This window comes from Quercus lobata, chromosome 11 (genome assembly GCF_001633185.2).
Source record: "Quercus lobata isolate SW786 chromosome 11, ValleyOak3.0 Primary Assembly, whole genome shotgun sequence".
Lineage (NCBI taxonomy): Eukaryota > Viridiplantae > Streptophyta > Magnoliopsida > Fagales > Fagaceae > Quercus > Quercus lobata.
Genome location: NC_044914.1, coordinates 20,503,092 through 20,518,942, shown reverse-complemented (window position 1 = coordinate 20,518,942; position 15,851 = coordinate 20,503,092). Strand labels below are relative to the sequence as shown.

General features: G+C 34.0%; 2 protein-coding genes across 4 annotated transcripts; both read right to left on the bottom strand.

Annotated features, from left to right (window-relative positions):
* Positions 1-3,049: 3,049 nt before the first annotated feature.
* On the bottom strand, positions 3,050-5,937 carry LOC115969216 (annexin A13-like). 3 transcript variants are annotated; one of them, XM_031088815.1, is made up of 5 exons: positions 5,854-5,937; positions 5,631-5,718; positions 4,263-4,414; positions 3,913-4,137; positions 3,052-3,587 (listed from the first exon to the last, which is right to left on the bottom strand). In XM_031088815.1, the coding sequence occupies exons 1-5, from the start codon at positions 5,869-5,871 to the stop codon at positions 3,069-3,071; spliced, it is 1,002 nt and encodes a 333-aa protein (XP_030944675.1). In that variant the 5' UTR covers positions 5,872-5,937; the 3' UTR covers positions 3,052-3,068. The 3 variants fall into 3 exon arrangements, with proteins under 3 accessions (XP_030944676.1, XP_030944675.1, XP_030944677.1); XM_031088816.1 differs by lacking the exons at positions 5,631-5,718; positions 5,854-5,937 and adding an exon at positions 4,517-5,252 and having other exon boundaries at positions 3,050-3,587; XM_031088817.1 differs by lacking the exons at positions 5,631-5,718; positions 5,854-5,937 and adding an exon at positions 5,493-5,535.
* On the bottom strand, positions 5,529-14,755 carry LOC115969215 (uncharacterized CRM domain-containing protein At3g25440, chloroplastic). Its single transcript, XM_031088814.1, has 5 exons — positions 14,471-14,755; positions 12,879-13,317; positions 11,470-11,871; positions 8,154-8,309; positions 5,529-5,981 (listed from the first exon to the last, which is right to left on the bottom strand). Exons 1-5 carry the CDS (start codon positions 14,518-14,520, stop codon positions 5,943-5,945), a joined length of 1,086 nt encoding a protein of 361 aa, XP_030944674.1. The 5' UTR covers positions 14,521-14,755; the 3' UTR covers positions 5,529-5,942.
* Between the last annotated feature and the right edge of the window lie 1,096 nt (positions 14,756-15,851).

Here is a 15,851-nt window from a genome sequence, read left to right as displayed (position 1 = left end):
AGGACGCAAAGTAAAAAATCCAGACAAGGCCCAAATATATGGCCGAAGACGATCTTATGCTCGGCATCTCACAAAACGCTTGAAGAAAAGGACAAACTCAGTACAAGGGCAGGACAAGGCAGAAAACTGCCAACACCGTACTATAGAACCCTGCATCTGACAGGCCCATACTCCAAACCATGCTATTTAACTTTTCCAACCACCCCCAACCACTCTATGCATGGATTGATAGGACAGGTCTATACCCCAGAAAGTGAAACTTATACGTGGACACTGAAAGGGAAGAAAACACTAGTATAAAAGGGAAAGAGAGCCAAGGGGAAGGGGGATCCCTAAGATAGAGAAATCCTACAAAAGGGAGAAGGGGTAGGATACTACGCTCCTCGGACGTGGTCCGAGGACTTAAACCCTACAAGCCGCATCGATGTAAGGCTTAGCTAGTCAAGCCAAGTCCACCCTCGTATAAGCTTCCATAAAAATCACGACTAGACTGCTGTCCGGTGACCAAGGTCCAGCCTTTCAAGCCCACACTCTACAAATTATATTGTTCGGGCTCTTTACATACGAGCCCAATGTCATTCTTGGGTCGTTAATAATCGTGTACCTACAAGTTTGTATACTTAATTTGCTGAAAAACCTTCCAAATATGACGTTAACATATTATATTCAAAAAAAAAAAATTTGAATGCAAAACGTTTAGAATGGAAAGTATATATTTGTAATAAAACCAAATATGCTGATAATGATGATATTAATATCACGTTAATGTTCAGAAATTCCCTAATTAAAAACCATTGATAATAGCTACTCAAATTCTGAATAATATTTGAATTTCAAAATTTAGCAATCAACGTATCTGTCATTAAGGGATAATTGATTTTCTCAATTCACATAAATGAGTATTAAAATAAATATGATATTTTTATATAAATATCCAACACAATGTAAACGATTACGGATAACGACAATGGTTAATTTGCCTTGGGCAATGGCTATTAGGGCACTTTATTTTTTTTATTTATAGAATTCTACTTTAACCTAAACTAAGTGTATATGTGTGTGAAACTCTCTCTTGGAGAGTTGAATCCTTATCCTTATCTCCTACACCCCACATTACAAACACTTATACTTGTAGAGTGATCATCACACTAAAAATGCGTGGTGGTGCTATTATGGCACTTTCAGCAATATGACGGTAGCTTCCAAATCAAATTTTTCCTAATTAATCACAAAAAATAGTTACATCAACTTATGCATTAATTGTACAAAATGCATTTTTGCTATAACATTTGTGTAAATATACACAAGCACTTTTGTTGTGCATTTCAATTTTTTATTATTTCTTCATGTTTTTCGAGGATGAAAGAAGAGAGTAGATGATAGTTGATGTGTGTCAAGAAAGAAAAAAAATTTAAAATCAAGAAAATTTAATTGATATTTTAATGAAATAAATTTTAGAATAAATAATCTGATATGAGTGTTTTGAAAAATGATTAGGTAAAATATAAAAAAGTATATTTTTATACTAAAATAGACATAAATTTTGTACAAGCTGATATGAATGTTCTAAACTCGTCGACTTTCAAATGATCATTCAAAAAAATAGATCAACTAAGTTTTATAAATTTTCTACCTTTTTTTTTTCATCATTGTATAAATTTACTTTTTATCTATCGAAGATTTGTGGACTTAATTTTTTTTTTCTTTTTCCTTCGAAAATGAGATTATGATCAAATTGAATTAAGGTTGAATGAGAAAATATTATTCCCAAGTTAAATGGTGGTATAAAAAAAAATTATACATTTTTATTTCGGAAAAAAAATACATTAATTGATATTATCGTTTATTTTTTTATTTTATTTTTATTTTTAAGGTTGATATACAAAATAGGATGTAAAAAGCATTCTTGACTATTACAAAGGGTGTCTACGGATTTGATCTAGTCGATTTTGTGCTCAACTTGCACTCGACCCGATCACACCAAGTATGTGGAGAATGAAATCCTCCACCAATAAAGTAGGAACGGTGGCTTGACTGTGCAGTTCTATATGGGTGGCAGGTGGATTTAGTTGAAACTAGCTAATGGGGCAATGAAGTGCAAAGACGGTGGGGTTTGGTTCAAGAACACAAGATCTCGAAAAGAATTGGTCGGAGATCTCAAGAATATTATTATATCATTATATGCTATATAATGTCATATAGGATAACATCTATCAATCAAAAGAAAAGAAAAAAAAATAACAAATTAAAATACAAAAACATTGCATCATCCTAAAGGAGAGGTCAACGCAAAAATTTATCTACCTCAAATAGAGATGCAATAAAAAATTAAAAATCCACCAAAAGATATATAAAGGAAAAAAAAAAATAGAGAGAGGGGGAGTATTCACTTTTTTGTGTAGGCAAAATATGGATTGAATGGAAGAAAGAATAACAAATTTTTATAGTAAATAAAATGGGGAGAAGAGTCAATATAAAAGGAAAATGAATGGATGAAGGAATTCTAACATTAAGGTATAGAGTAGTGAGAAGATAAAAAGATAAAAGTGAGGGAAAAATATTTGATAAAGTATAATTGTAAGGTGACAAATTAATAAGGAGAAAAATAGTTAAAAAATGAGAAATAAAGTGTTAGATATATGGATAATGTAGCCTAACAGAAGCGTAACAAAAATAATGTTATACTTTGGTTTTTAGATATATATATATACAAATATAGATATATAGTATAGATTATACATTTGGAATTTCCACTGTGCATTTGTCATTAAACTTGAAGTAATTTTTCTGTCCTTTTATTTTTATTATCTATTTTATTATTAAATTTCAGCCCTATTTTACACTATTGAAATATTTATTTGGTTTACCTATGAATTTTTGGCATAATTTAGAGGGAAGTTCATGAGAGAATGAAATTCAGAGAATATGGTAGAACTCATTGGTAAGAAGAAAATGGAACATGTTCTTCATAGATACTGTAGATTAAACACAACTATAGCCATCAACATACTACCTGCACATACATCACTTTTTTTTCTTTTTCTTTTTCTTTTTTCATTTACTTTTTTTCAATTACGATTCACTAGTCCAACCAAGATTCCAGCTACAATGTCATTAGTCTTGTCTTTATTATTGTTAAATTCCCTTCTGACAAGGTTCTCAAGGGAACTGCCTGTTTTTGTTGCAAAAGCCCTGTTAATGTCTTTGATATCTATCTCGGACCTGGTAATAACTATTCGAATCAATATCTCTCGAGCATCAGCATTCTTCATTCTTAGTTGCTTAGCAAAGAACCTTTCAGGGTTTTGTATGCAACGGATCACAATTCGAAGCTCTTTTCCAAATTGCCCACACTTGCTTTGCTTCATTGATTTGGAGAATTCATTGCCATAAAGCTGTTTGTAAGAGAGGAGAATGGCTTTAACTTGGCCAGAATTTCGTTGACTTAAAAGTGAAATGATGGTTTTTTGGTCAACACTTCTCCCACTTTCAACCGCTTCATACAGAGTCTTGGCATCACACATGGCCATGCTCATGTCCACTTTCCCACTATAGTTGCGACAAGACTTCAAAACTGCCATCAAAATCTAAATAGAATACCAAAGACGAGTTCATAACATGTTAGAATAACGGTTAAGCGATTAAATTTATTATTTCTTATCGGTTTAAGTTTTTAGAATAATTAATAATTTATTATAGTATCTGAACAAGCGTCATAAATTTTTGGAACAATTGATAATTGAGTGGTGATTGTTGTATATTAATGTGTGTACACACAGGTGTACAAACAATTGAAATCATAAGTTGAAGACACGATTTTAAGTCATCTCACAATTTTAGTGGTGGTACACCAATATGTCCGCACACATTGATGTGCAATAAGTATTTTCCTTGGTAATTTATGGTAATCACCTCTTTAAATCCACTATTAATTTTTGTTGTGACATCTTGTTCAAGATCAGAATTGTATCTTGAACGGTAGGCCTGCTTAATACACTGCAGCTCCGAAGAAGGTCGGCTGCATGCAATCTCAATGAGTGTGTTAAGATTCACACTGCTTCCATTTCCAAAGAGTGAGTTCCTCACTATTTCAGCATCACGCTCTCGTCGTTCAATCATGCGAAGATAAGCTGCCCTCTGTACATGCAACATATTTTCAACATTATGCTTAAACTATATTCATACATATTTAAGTATGAGGGCCAACAAAAAAAAAAAAAAAAAATTGCTAAAGTCAATCTAAATTTGAGCAGCATACTCACAGCAAATGGATTATTCCTTTGAATATTTGAGACGACATGAAGAACATTCTGGCCATAAAGAGCACTGTAAGTTTGGCAAATGAACTTAAATTCATGAGAATTTCTGTATACGAACATCTCCACAAGCCTTTGGTAGTTGATTGCACCATTGCCTATGATTCAGTTAAGTCATTGGATGGTTAATTATAGTTCAAATAGAATTTTCTTTGCATCAAAACAAACAGATAAAATAATGAGGGAAAAGTAGCAAGTACCAGATAAATAATTATGAAGATGTTGGCAATCCAGTTCATATTGTTCAGAGCTTTGAAAAGAACTGCTAGACATTTCAAAAATTTTCCAAGAAAATCTCTGTATATCCTTAAATTTGTGGTGTGAAATACCAAGAAGCCTAAGACACCTTTTTATAGGACTCAAAAAGGAATAATTTACTTTGCTTCGCTTTTTAACTGGAAAAGACTTTTAATCAAGGGAGGATATAACAGCCACGTACAAAGTGGAAGGAACATTCAGAATGGAACATATCCTCAATTCCATTATCAACCGTACCATTTCTACCACACTTCACTGTCTTATCCCAGCTTTACTCTCAACCGCTGACTTGCAAAAAGTCCCTCCCTATTGTAAAACAATCAAGTGCCAACATTTGTCTTTTTCTTCTCTTACAAATTACAATCACTAACAGCTCTTAATGATGTCTACCTTAGAAGAGAAATTCATATTCCCACCTGGTTTGTAAGTGCTCATATTAGCTTATTAGCCACCACCCATTGCGGTTCATGTTTCACAAGAAAATTCAAGGGTCCATATGGCGTCTCAGTTTGACTTGTGATACACAGTTTCCCCAGAAGCCACAGTGAAAATATAAAAAAATACGAAATTCAAAGAAGGATTTTAGGAAGTCCAAATTAGGCACTGGATCTTTTGATGTTGGTACACAAGTCCATATTCTTAGTTAATTGTCAATTAAATGTAGATTGAAGTCTACATTAAGGATTCACAAATAATTTATTTAGGAAAAGGAAATAATTCAGAGACATAAATCAAAACAACATTTAAGCTTTGTCTTTTAATTAGTACATGTCTTGGATGCTGAGCTTAGCTGACTCTGTGTTATTCAACAATATTTCAAGATTAAATTCCTATTTAGGTGTACCACACAAATTATATTCCAGACAGGCTGCAGGATAAGAGGGCAGAGTAACTAAGTTGTACCAGATGAATGTTTACCATGAGGCCAAGGCTATCAACAAACTGCGGAGCTACTTCTCAAAATCTCAATTCTGTATTAAAAAATTGATAATGGTACACTGAATTATTCTTGGTATAGACAAAAAAGTAATACTTAAAATAAGTAAAAATGCATACAAGGTATTAAGTTGTCAGACCCCATTGCTTCCCTCGTTCCCCTGCAGATATTTATGATTAAACAATCCACCGGAGAATCCACCAGCATCTGCAGTAGCCACCTTTCCGTTATTTCCAAAGGAGTGGAAGAGAAGACAAGGGATCAATTGCATCAAAAACTGAATGAATCCCTACGAGGGCCATGATAAAGCTAACAACATCAACTTGGATTCCATGTTATTAACAAGACCTCCTTGCTCATGGAGCACAGCCAAATGTACTATCATCTCTGTTTGGCAGTCGTGAAGTAATGTTTAGCCAAGAAAACCATGGTTAACTTAGTAATACTTTGCAGTGTATGTTGTTATTGTCCTGCAAAACCAAAAAATTACAATTAAACTAAGGAACTAATGGCGCACTTCAATAAGCCAGATGAGTAAACTATGGATTTATTGCACATAACTCATTGGATTTATCTTTGGTGAAGAGAGGGGGGTGGGGGGGTTGGAATCAATTTCTTAAGATCTGGTGATCAAAGACAAAGTAATAAATCGTATAAAAAAAAAAAGGCGAACTAATTTATTAAATTAAAAATAAAAAGTGCAGTCATGGAACTATTGATCTGAATGAACAATTGAGGACTAAATTAATGCTCCATAAATTAATTTAAGTAGACGCAATGCGTGTGTTGTAAATGTCTTCACTCCTCTCCAGACTCCAATACAGATAATTAATGAAAAGATATTTTTGATACCATGAGGAGATTGGTCCATGTCATTTACAGCTCAAAATGAAGAAAGAAACATGATTACCTACACCTTCTTCCAATTAAATATATGAAAATGATCATAGTGAAGCAGAACATTTAAAAAAAAAATATATTATTACAGATGAATAATACCCAAAAACAGGGGTAACACAAGTTTCCTCTAAAAAATTTACAATCCAAATTTTAAGAGGTCGAGAACATATTTTTTTAAAAAGTAGGTACACTGCCTAAAAGGGTTTAAAAAATTTCCTTTTTCCTGGTTTGGGATCAGTCAACACCACCGCCAAAGAAAAGTAGGAGTTGACAGCATCAACCATAGTGCTTTTGCTTGTGACTTTCTTGGCCACGTAGTCAAACTATAAGTGGTGCCAAACAAAATGCATAGGGCACTAGTCGCCATAAGAGTAGGGAATGAACTAAAAGTCACCCTTTTTTAATTGCATACATAGCAAAAAAGTCAATTTTCAGGTCCAACCATTAATCTCCCCTGCCTCAACATTCCATCTTTGCTTATCAATAAACAGTATTTTTTTCCCCCTAGAAAATAAATAGCACATAATTGATGCTAGTCATTCCATGCATTTCACAGAAGATGCAGCTAGATCTTTACGAGGAATGTTGAAAATTGGGAGCCTATTACAAAGTAAAAGAACACACACACACAAATTTATATAAATAGAGAGATTCAGATTCAGAAATATCACATTTTATTTACACTAAAAAGTAACATATAAAATTACATATGTATGCACAGGATACTTACAAAGCTTATGAAGAAGCCTCATGCAAGATGTCAACCAGAAAAGAGACATGGATTTATTTGATTTAGGATAAATGGCTACAAGCTAATACAGTGAAAACAAAATAACTTGATATTTGATTTTGAGATATGTTACATAATCCACTTGCTAAGTCCATTACCAATTAGATTCTCTTCTCTGCTGGTTGAATTCAGTAAATATACTACAGAGTGTTTAAATAATACTTTGAGGCATCTCAAATTAATGCATGGCCAAAGAAATTGTTGAGGGGATATAACTAAAGATGATTTTCAACAGAGAATCAATGAAAGGAGCACAGAGTATAACAGTGTGCTAAAGCATATGGCCACAGTAAATATTGAACATTGTAAATAGATTACAATGCCAATGAGCTCTAGCTAAAATGGTACTTTCTCCCCCCATAAGAATGGAGTAGAAGGTGGCATGAGTTCAAAAATCACTGGGTTCATGCACTACTTACGAATCAGTTACACACACACACACACATAAGAAATGCTATATCCACCACAATTTCACTTCAAATCCAAGGTGGCAAGTTGTCATTGGTGGGCAAAAAAGTAATTTCAGTAGTGGGTATAGATTAAAACCAATAACAACTTGCCATATAAGATTTGTTGTGAAAATGTTATTTATATAAAATTACTATATATATATATATATATATAGAGAGAGAGAGAGAGAGAGAGAGAGAGAGAGAGAGAGAGAAATGTATACAAGTGAGGTAAGGTACAATACATTCCTAGTACATACTATGAGACAACTTAAAGGACAAGAAACTATAAAAGAATTAAAATTCCTGGTTGTTTCTATTTTATAATAACATTTGTTTCTTCAATAAACCATGAATGACCCAAGCATCGGTAAAGTTACTCTTATTCAAAAAACTGATTTTATTATTATTATTATTTTTTTTTTAAAGAAAAATCATACTTGCAAGTACACACAGCGAAAACAGTTAAGTATGAGGAAAAACTTAAAAACAATAAAACTTACCAAACATGTATTAATCACAGAATCTTTTGGGGTGCCATCTTTTGCTTTCTTGTAACGAGCAAGGTGGTCATGATAGTCTTCTAGCTCTTTTTCCAATTTTTCAATGAATTGACTAGTATGCTCAAGTGACTGCTCAAACTTATATTTTTCCAATGCCTGCAAATTTTGACACCAGAAGAAACAATTATGGTCGAGGTTAATGTATATGTTGTATAATCGATGAATTACCATAATACCATCAACACAAATTAGCCGTCCAAGTTACAATATCCCGACCATCGAGGTCATACATTGATAGATACAGTAATACAATGTAGAACACTTTCTATCTTTTTAAGAAATATAACGTATGAGAAAAACAGTAATACAATGTAGAACACTTTCTTTATTTGTTTTTAAGAAATATAATGCATGAGTATTCCAAACTACTAAATTTCAAGAATCTGCTAATACAAAATAACCATTTTTAATACGGTTTTAAAAAACGGAACGGTCAAAGAACTGGAAAAGGGTCTAGTTCCCGATTGAACCGGTTGATCCGATCTGGTTTTCAAAACCATGGTTTTATTTACTTGCAGTTCCAGTAACTAAGAGAGATGTAAGTTATTGCACAAGATATTGAGAAACATGAGTGCAATGAACCATCTACGCTACTCAAGGATTAAAAAGAGTACTAATTGGGGAAAGTTTCAAACAAGATATATGATCTATAGGTAAAGCAAGGAAAAAGGACAATGCAGAGCCTAAATATTGTTTACTACTAAAACAGTAACACTACAAATTCTGTTTATTAATTGCTCAAGAAAAAAAAAAAATTAGATATCAACTATATGAATATCAATAAGTGTGTTAAATTGTGATTTTTGTTCCAGTATTTATGTGACATGAGATTGAATAGGGAAGGGATATAAGTTAATGAAATATAATTTTGATAAATAAGGAACTTAAGGTATAATTGACTGATTAGGAACTTAAAGTATTTAAATAAACTTTGGGGCCTTTTTCTGAATAAATAACATTAATAGTTTATTAAAGCTTCAATTGGAAGCCAAGAGCAACTGGTATACCATTTGCTGCAATCTAAGGGTGCCTAGATAAAACCTCTAGGGTGACACACTAAAAACTAAAAATAAATGGGTAAATTGCAAAGTACACACCTAAAGTTTGGAGTTATTAGGATTTTACACCCTGAAGTTTGAGAAATTTGCAAAAATACACCCTCAATTAGTTTTGGCTGTTAAGTGACACATTACCGTATTGACATTTTTTTTTTTTTTTGCCAAATCAGCCCCAAATGACGCTGTTTCACACACACACACGCGCGCGCGCACACACACACATATAAAAACGCCCAAAATAAAAACTCAAAACTCAGTCAAAATTTACAACACCGTTTCACCCAACAGTAACATAATTCCCAAATCAAAACCCATGAACCTAGCTCCCTAACCCTTACGAAAAATATTGGCCATTCATTTCGGACATGGAATGCAACTGTTCACCTTCATCACCAAACCAGACAAACCCATATCCCTTAGAATGTCCAGTGGCTCTATCACCATTAGTGACAACTTTTGCACCCTTCACTGAGGTGTATATAATTTTAAAAGTTTCTTGAAGCGTGTAATCGGTAACATTAGCAGCCAAATTCCCCACAAAAATAGTATAATCAGGACCATCATCATGATGCCTCTCTCCAGCAACAAGTGTAGCCAAGTTCAGCAGGAAATTCTGCTGAGTGTTTGGCATCATCTTCCCATTACAGGATTGCAATACCTGGGGTTTTTGTTGATTGGTTTGCTGGGTTTGTAGGGGTTAGGGAACTAGGTTCGTGGGTTTTGATTTGGGAATTGATTTGTTGTTGGGTGAAATGTTGTTGTAAGTTTTGACTAGGTTTTGTGTTTTTATTTTGGGCGAAATGGCATTTGTTTGGAGATGCTAGCTCTTCTATTTTTTATTTTTATTTTTATTTTTTAAGTGAAACAATGGCCCCAAAAAAAAAAAAAAAAAAGTCAACACGATGATGTGTCACTTAACAGTCAAAACTGATCAAGGGTGTGTTTTTGCCAACAGAACTAAACTTTAGGGTATAAAATCAAATTTCTCAAATTTCAGGGTGTAAAATCCAAACAACCCCAAACTTTAGGGGTGTACTTTGCAATTTACCCTTAAAAAAAAAAAAAGAAGGGAAAGAAAATAAAGAAAAATGAAGAATAAGAGATGGCTAGAAAGAATGAGAATCCTAATTTCAGCTAGGATTTTGGGAATGATCAAAAGGAGACACTCTAATTTCCTTTGCTTGGATGATTATAACATTTGGAGGCTGTCAAGGAGACTAGAAGTTAAAAATCTCAGCCAGAAGAAACTCTAACAATTACATTAAATCTTGCCAAGGTAAGACTTAAAAACCCAGGGCTTTTCAGAATTTTGTTAGGGTTTTCATTTTCCATATACTTACTAGACACATTACTTCAGTGAAATCTCACTTTCATAATTAGCAAAGCCAAATTTGTTAGGGCTTTAAAAGGATTAAAGGAGAGAAGATGAGATGGACTTCAAGTAGTTTTTTGCCTTCAAGAAACTAACAATGTGCCTAACCACAACGACCCACTGAGTGCATCATTAGTATGACAACATGTAGTTCCAACTCTTTTTTTTATTTTATTTTATAAATAACAAAATATCATTAATCAAAAACCCCTATTACACCGGGAGTGTACATGGAAAGGATTACATCAAGATTGAAAATTACAATGATCAAGCATAACAAAAAGATTAGAACAAGAAAAAAGAAGAAAAAAAAAAACACCAATCAAACAAAGAGTGGAGGAGGAGAGATTTAATCTCAAGAATCGACTGTTGCATGTAGTTCCAACTCTATAACTAGGAAGCATGGACACGGGTATAGATACGGGTACGAAACAGTAACACGAGCAGTTTCTGAAAATTTATAACATGACACGGCAGATACGACATGGGTACGGCACCCCAAATGAAGTGTCTGTCCTTCTTAGCTGTTTATAACAATTTGAAACCAAGATCTACCAAACATCACACCGATACTTAAGATCTATTAAGATTTGGACAAATACTTTTCCATTAGTGCAAATATATTTAGATATAAGTGGGCAATCCCATAATTATTAACTTCAAAGGCACTAAGAGTAAAATTTTAATATACTCATCCAAGATAATCTTTATATTGAAACAAGCATAACTATTAAGCTTATGTTGACTTGATTGACAGAGAAGATGAGAAAATTTTATCCTATACTATCCTTCAGAAAATAGCCATTGAAAGGAAAGCTGAATTTACCTTGTCTTTAGACAGTGTATCTAGAGGTGACATTACTTGTGGCTGTACATAATTCTTTCCCCGGTAGAAAACAATAGTATTGTCAGCTTTTATGTCAATCACAATGCCTTTGCTCAGTCTAGTAAGCTCTTCAGCATATTCATGAATTTGTCCAGGCTTGCATGGCTTGCAAATTACCTTTACAGTCTCATGTTTCTTCCAATGGAGATGCATATTGAGAACAACCCCTCCAAATACACCACGCCTCCCAACTGGGACATAGTTCTTCTTTTTTTCACCAGTGCGCTTCAGGTAATGCCTTTCTTCCTCAGTTAGGATTTCAGGATCATATGTTTCAGCAGGTGCTTTGGGAACCTCAAATTTCCTTAATTTCTCTATCAACCATACTTCCTTCCGTTTGGCCTGAAGAGTATTCAAAAGTTATATATAGATACTAAAAGTGGCCATATGTTAGTTTATTTATTCAAAAAAAGAAAAAGCCATATATCAATATACCCTGAACAACTGAACCAAAGCATGTTTTTTGAGATATTACAGATCAATATAAACAAAATAAAGATAATTTTTTTGCTAAGTAATAATGCTTTATTGAAAGAGAAATGAAAATGATCCTCAAGTACACAACCAGTGTACTAGGGATGCAACAAAGCTTCAAACATGGTTCATAAAAGATACAAGTTTAACTATGCATACAAACACTCAACCCCATCAAAAGTACGAAGGTTTCTCCCTCTCCAAATGGTCCACATAACACAAGGAGGCATGGCCCCCGATAAAAATAAAGATAACTTGAAACTGCAATTAATCAGTCAGATCAAAGAGGGGGTTCATATGAATTGCACTACCAAAATTACTTTTTGCATTTTCTTAAACAGTATAAGAAACAGCCATATTTGAACAAATACATGACTGTTTAATTAATGCAATGTATAACAGTTAGGTATATTCAGAATATCAGACAAAAGAACATTCTTCAATAGTAAGTTTTGAAATGCTCAAAGAACAGCAGGACTATATATAAAAAGAAATTCATGAATGGACAAAGGAAACGTCTTCCCCCCCCCCCCCCCCCCCCCCCAATTTTAGGGGCTTCTCCAAAGAGAGAAACCCATCCAAAAATAGGCGTATGCTGCTATTTTTCGGCTAGCGCACAGTAAGTAAAGGGCAAAAGAATAGTTTTCTGTGCAATATCTCTGTAACAGATAATTTTTCAGGTAACTGTTAGTCACTGCATCATGTTCAAGAATTTTACAGACGCATAATAAAAAAATTAAAAACTTTGTATAAACAGAAGTTCTACATTTAAATCTTGATATCAATATTAAACCAATATAAACAACATAAAGAGATTAGAAAACTTTAAACTATTGACATTAAAAACTACAAAAATAAATTGAGTAGTGTCCAACCTTCTCAAGTTTATATCTAATCCTAACTTCTGGATTTGGAGATGTCATCTTCTTTTTGGCCTTCAGGCGATAGAATCTGAGTTCATTCAGCTTGGCCTTTTTAGACATTTTGACCCGTTTGGTTTTCACCCTTCCTTTTGTTTGGGAACCATTATTATTGACTATCCTACCCATAGAAAATCTAACGACATCATTTTCTGTCTTCAGCTCAAATGATTCTTTACTCATGTATCTAGCAGGTATCCAATTTCTAACAACATGAACATCAAGCATATTTAATCTCCGCACTAATGAAAATTCCAATGGAGACGATATGCGCTTTGCTTCTAGAAGAGGCCTCACTGCACTGTAACTTCTCATAGAGAATGAAGTTGCTGCAGGCAAAGATGAGAGACTCGGTATATTTTTCAGTAGACAATGGAAACAGAGTAGAGAATCCCTGCATAGAGGATGTACATTATCTATTACCAACTGCATTTAAAAAAATCAAAGGTCTTTTCTTATGGCACCTCTAATATTTCTAGAAATACGGACGAAGTTTTTCTCCAAACAAGTTTAGAGGAATCTCCTCCAACCCACTAGGTGACGAGTGATAAAACCACCTGTACTTTTGGTCACATGACCTATATAATGAGTCATGTGATGTGACTTGACTTGCTGATGATTTTACCAGCCATTGGGGAAATTAGCTTTGTCTTCATAAATAGATATGAAATGAGTGGTGGGTGTAATGAACTTGAAAGATGTTGTCAGTGAAATCTTTTTTCTTTATTTGGAGAAACTGGTTTGGAAAGTATCTTTCAATCATTTGGAACATGGTCCCGGCATGTTTAATGTGGTTAGTATGGCAGGAACGTAATGCCCGCATTTTTGAAGACAAGGCGAGAACTTTGGAACATCTAAAATGTTTACTTTTTCGTACTCTGTTTCTTTGGGCTCGTATTTGGGGGTGTACGAATTGTACTGTTGTAGCTGATTTTTTAGTTTCTATTTCTTTTAGCTCTTGATCTTCTTGTATTTGTTTCATTGTTCAAAGTGTTCACCATTGTGAACATGATGTTCAATTTTTTTAATAAAAGTCTTATTACCTATAAAAAAAAAAGATGTTGTCTGAACCGAGAGATCCCAAGTTTCATTCACCACATTATCGGTCATTTTCGTGTGTCTAGATAGGGAGTGAAATAGTCTGGCCAAAGATTGGGAAGCCATTTCCTAAATCAAAAGGCGCCTTGAAAACCACAAATTTGTACATTCTAAACCTATGTTTGGATAGAGCTGAAACTGAATTTTCAGCTGCGTTATGTGTTTTTCAGTGGGTTTTGTATACTATTTACGATATCCACAAGTACTTTATTAAGTAAAAATAACTTTAAAACTGAGTTAAACGATACTATTCACACTATTCACACGATACTACAGCGCGATATCTAAACAGACTTTTAAGTAGCAAGAGTAAAGTAGATTTTCTACTAGGTTTCAATAAGAGACTACTACCCTTCTTTGAATCATTGCCTATAAAATAAAAAATTAAAAAAAAAAAAAATTGTTTATTTGTATCATAACAATCACAAATTTTAAAAGGGAGGGAATACCTGGTGCGAATAATAATGCCTCTTCTTCTGATTGAAAACAAGGAGAACATTGTTGACAAAAAACGATGTGTAGTGTGACTCTTGAAATTGTGAAATTCAAGAAATCAGTGGAAATTGATAGTCGTTTGTGTTGCAGTGAGCGGTGAGAGTTTTGGTATTGAGGAGAAACAGAAATCCCTATAACGGCCGACCGGTTCTCGAAGCCTCAGGCTGCCGTGCACTGTCTCCGCCGCTCTAGGCGTGGCTCTGCTGAAACACTTCCTTTTTTTCTTTTTGTCTCGGAAGTTTTCAATTTATTTATTTTATTTTTGTTTTACACGTGACATGTGTGTGGTGTTATATTTTGTTCCCGTAATTTTCTATTCCAAACCAATCATCCCTCCATTCGGGTTTTTTTTTTTTTTTTTTTAAATAACTATAAAAGCCAAACAATTTTGTTAGTAAGCAATATTTCCAAATTATTTAAGAAACTAGTAATTCGAGTCTTTTAGACTTGTTTTCCTGAAGCAAATCGAGTTTAACGCTCTGTTTGTTTCAATGTAAAATATTTTCAAATGTAAATACTGTTTGTTTCAATGTAAAATATTTTTAAATGTAAAATATTTTCATTTGAAAATATTTTACATAAAATATTTTCATTTTACGGTGTTTGGTAGCCTACATGAAAATGTTCAGGAAATCACTTTGTAAAAATTTTCCAATCTCACAACCCACTAGATCACTGCAAAGTCCAACTAGATCAGAGCAAATCCAATCAAATCAAAGCAAAATTTTGTCTAGTTGGAGCCATTGAAGCATCACCGGTAAATCCAAAGTCACAACTCAGGAAAAACACAGCAATGATCGTCAGATCCACCCCACCAAGCTACACATGAAACCCATCAAACAATCCAAGTCATCCGTGAATCCACTGTCAACCCACCATCATGACAAACAAAACCCATACCTGAAATCCATCAAATGTGCACGCCGTCCACCAAGCCACCATCACCTCGCCTTTGCCACCGTCGACAAAAGTAAACCATACCCAAAATCCATCGACACAAAAATCATCCACTCACCATATCCACAACAATCCAACCCACCAAAAGCAACTCCGCCACAATCTGACCTCCAGAAACTCAACTTGAAAATCTTAGAGCAAGTGGAGATTGGAGAACTATTTGATGAATGATTTTGATCTCTTCAATCTTGGTCTTGAAGGGTGATTTCGAAGCTGAAGAACCAGATCAGATTTGGTAGGGAGTGTGGCGCCACCGGTGGTCTGTTGCTGGTGGGTGTTGTCTCTGTAGGGTGTTGTTGTTGTTCTCACCAGTTTGGCTTGGTAGAGTTTGAGAGAGGGAGAGAAGAAGTGTGAGAGAGGGAGAGAGGAACTGAGAAG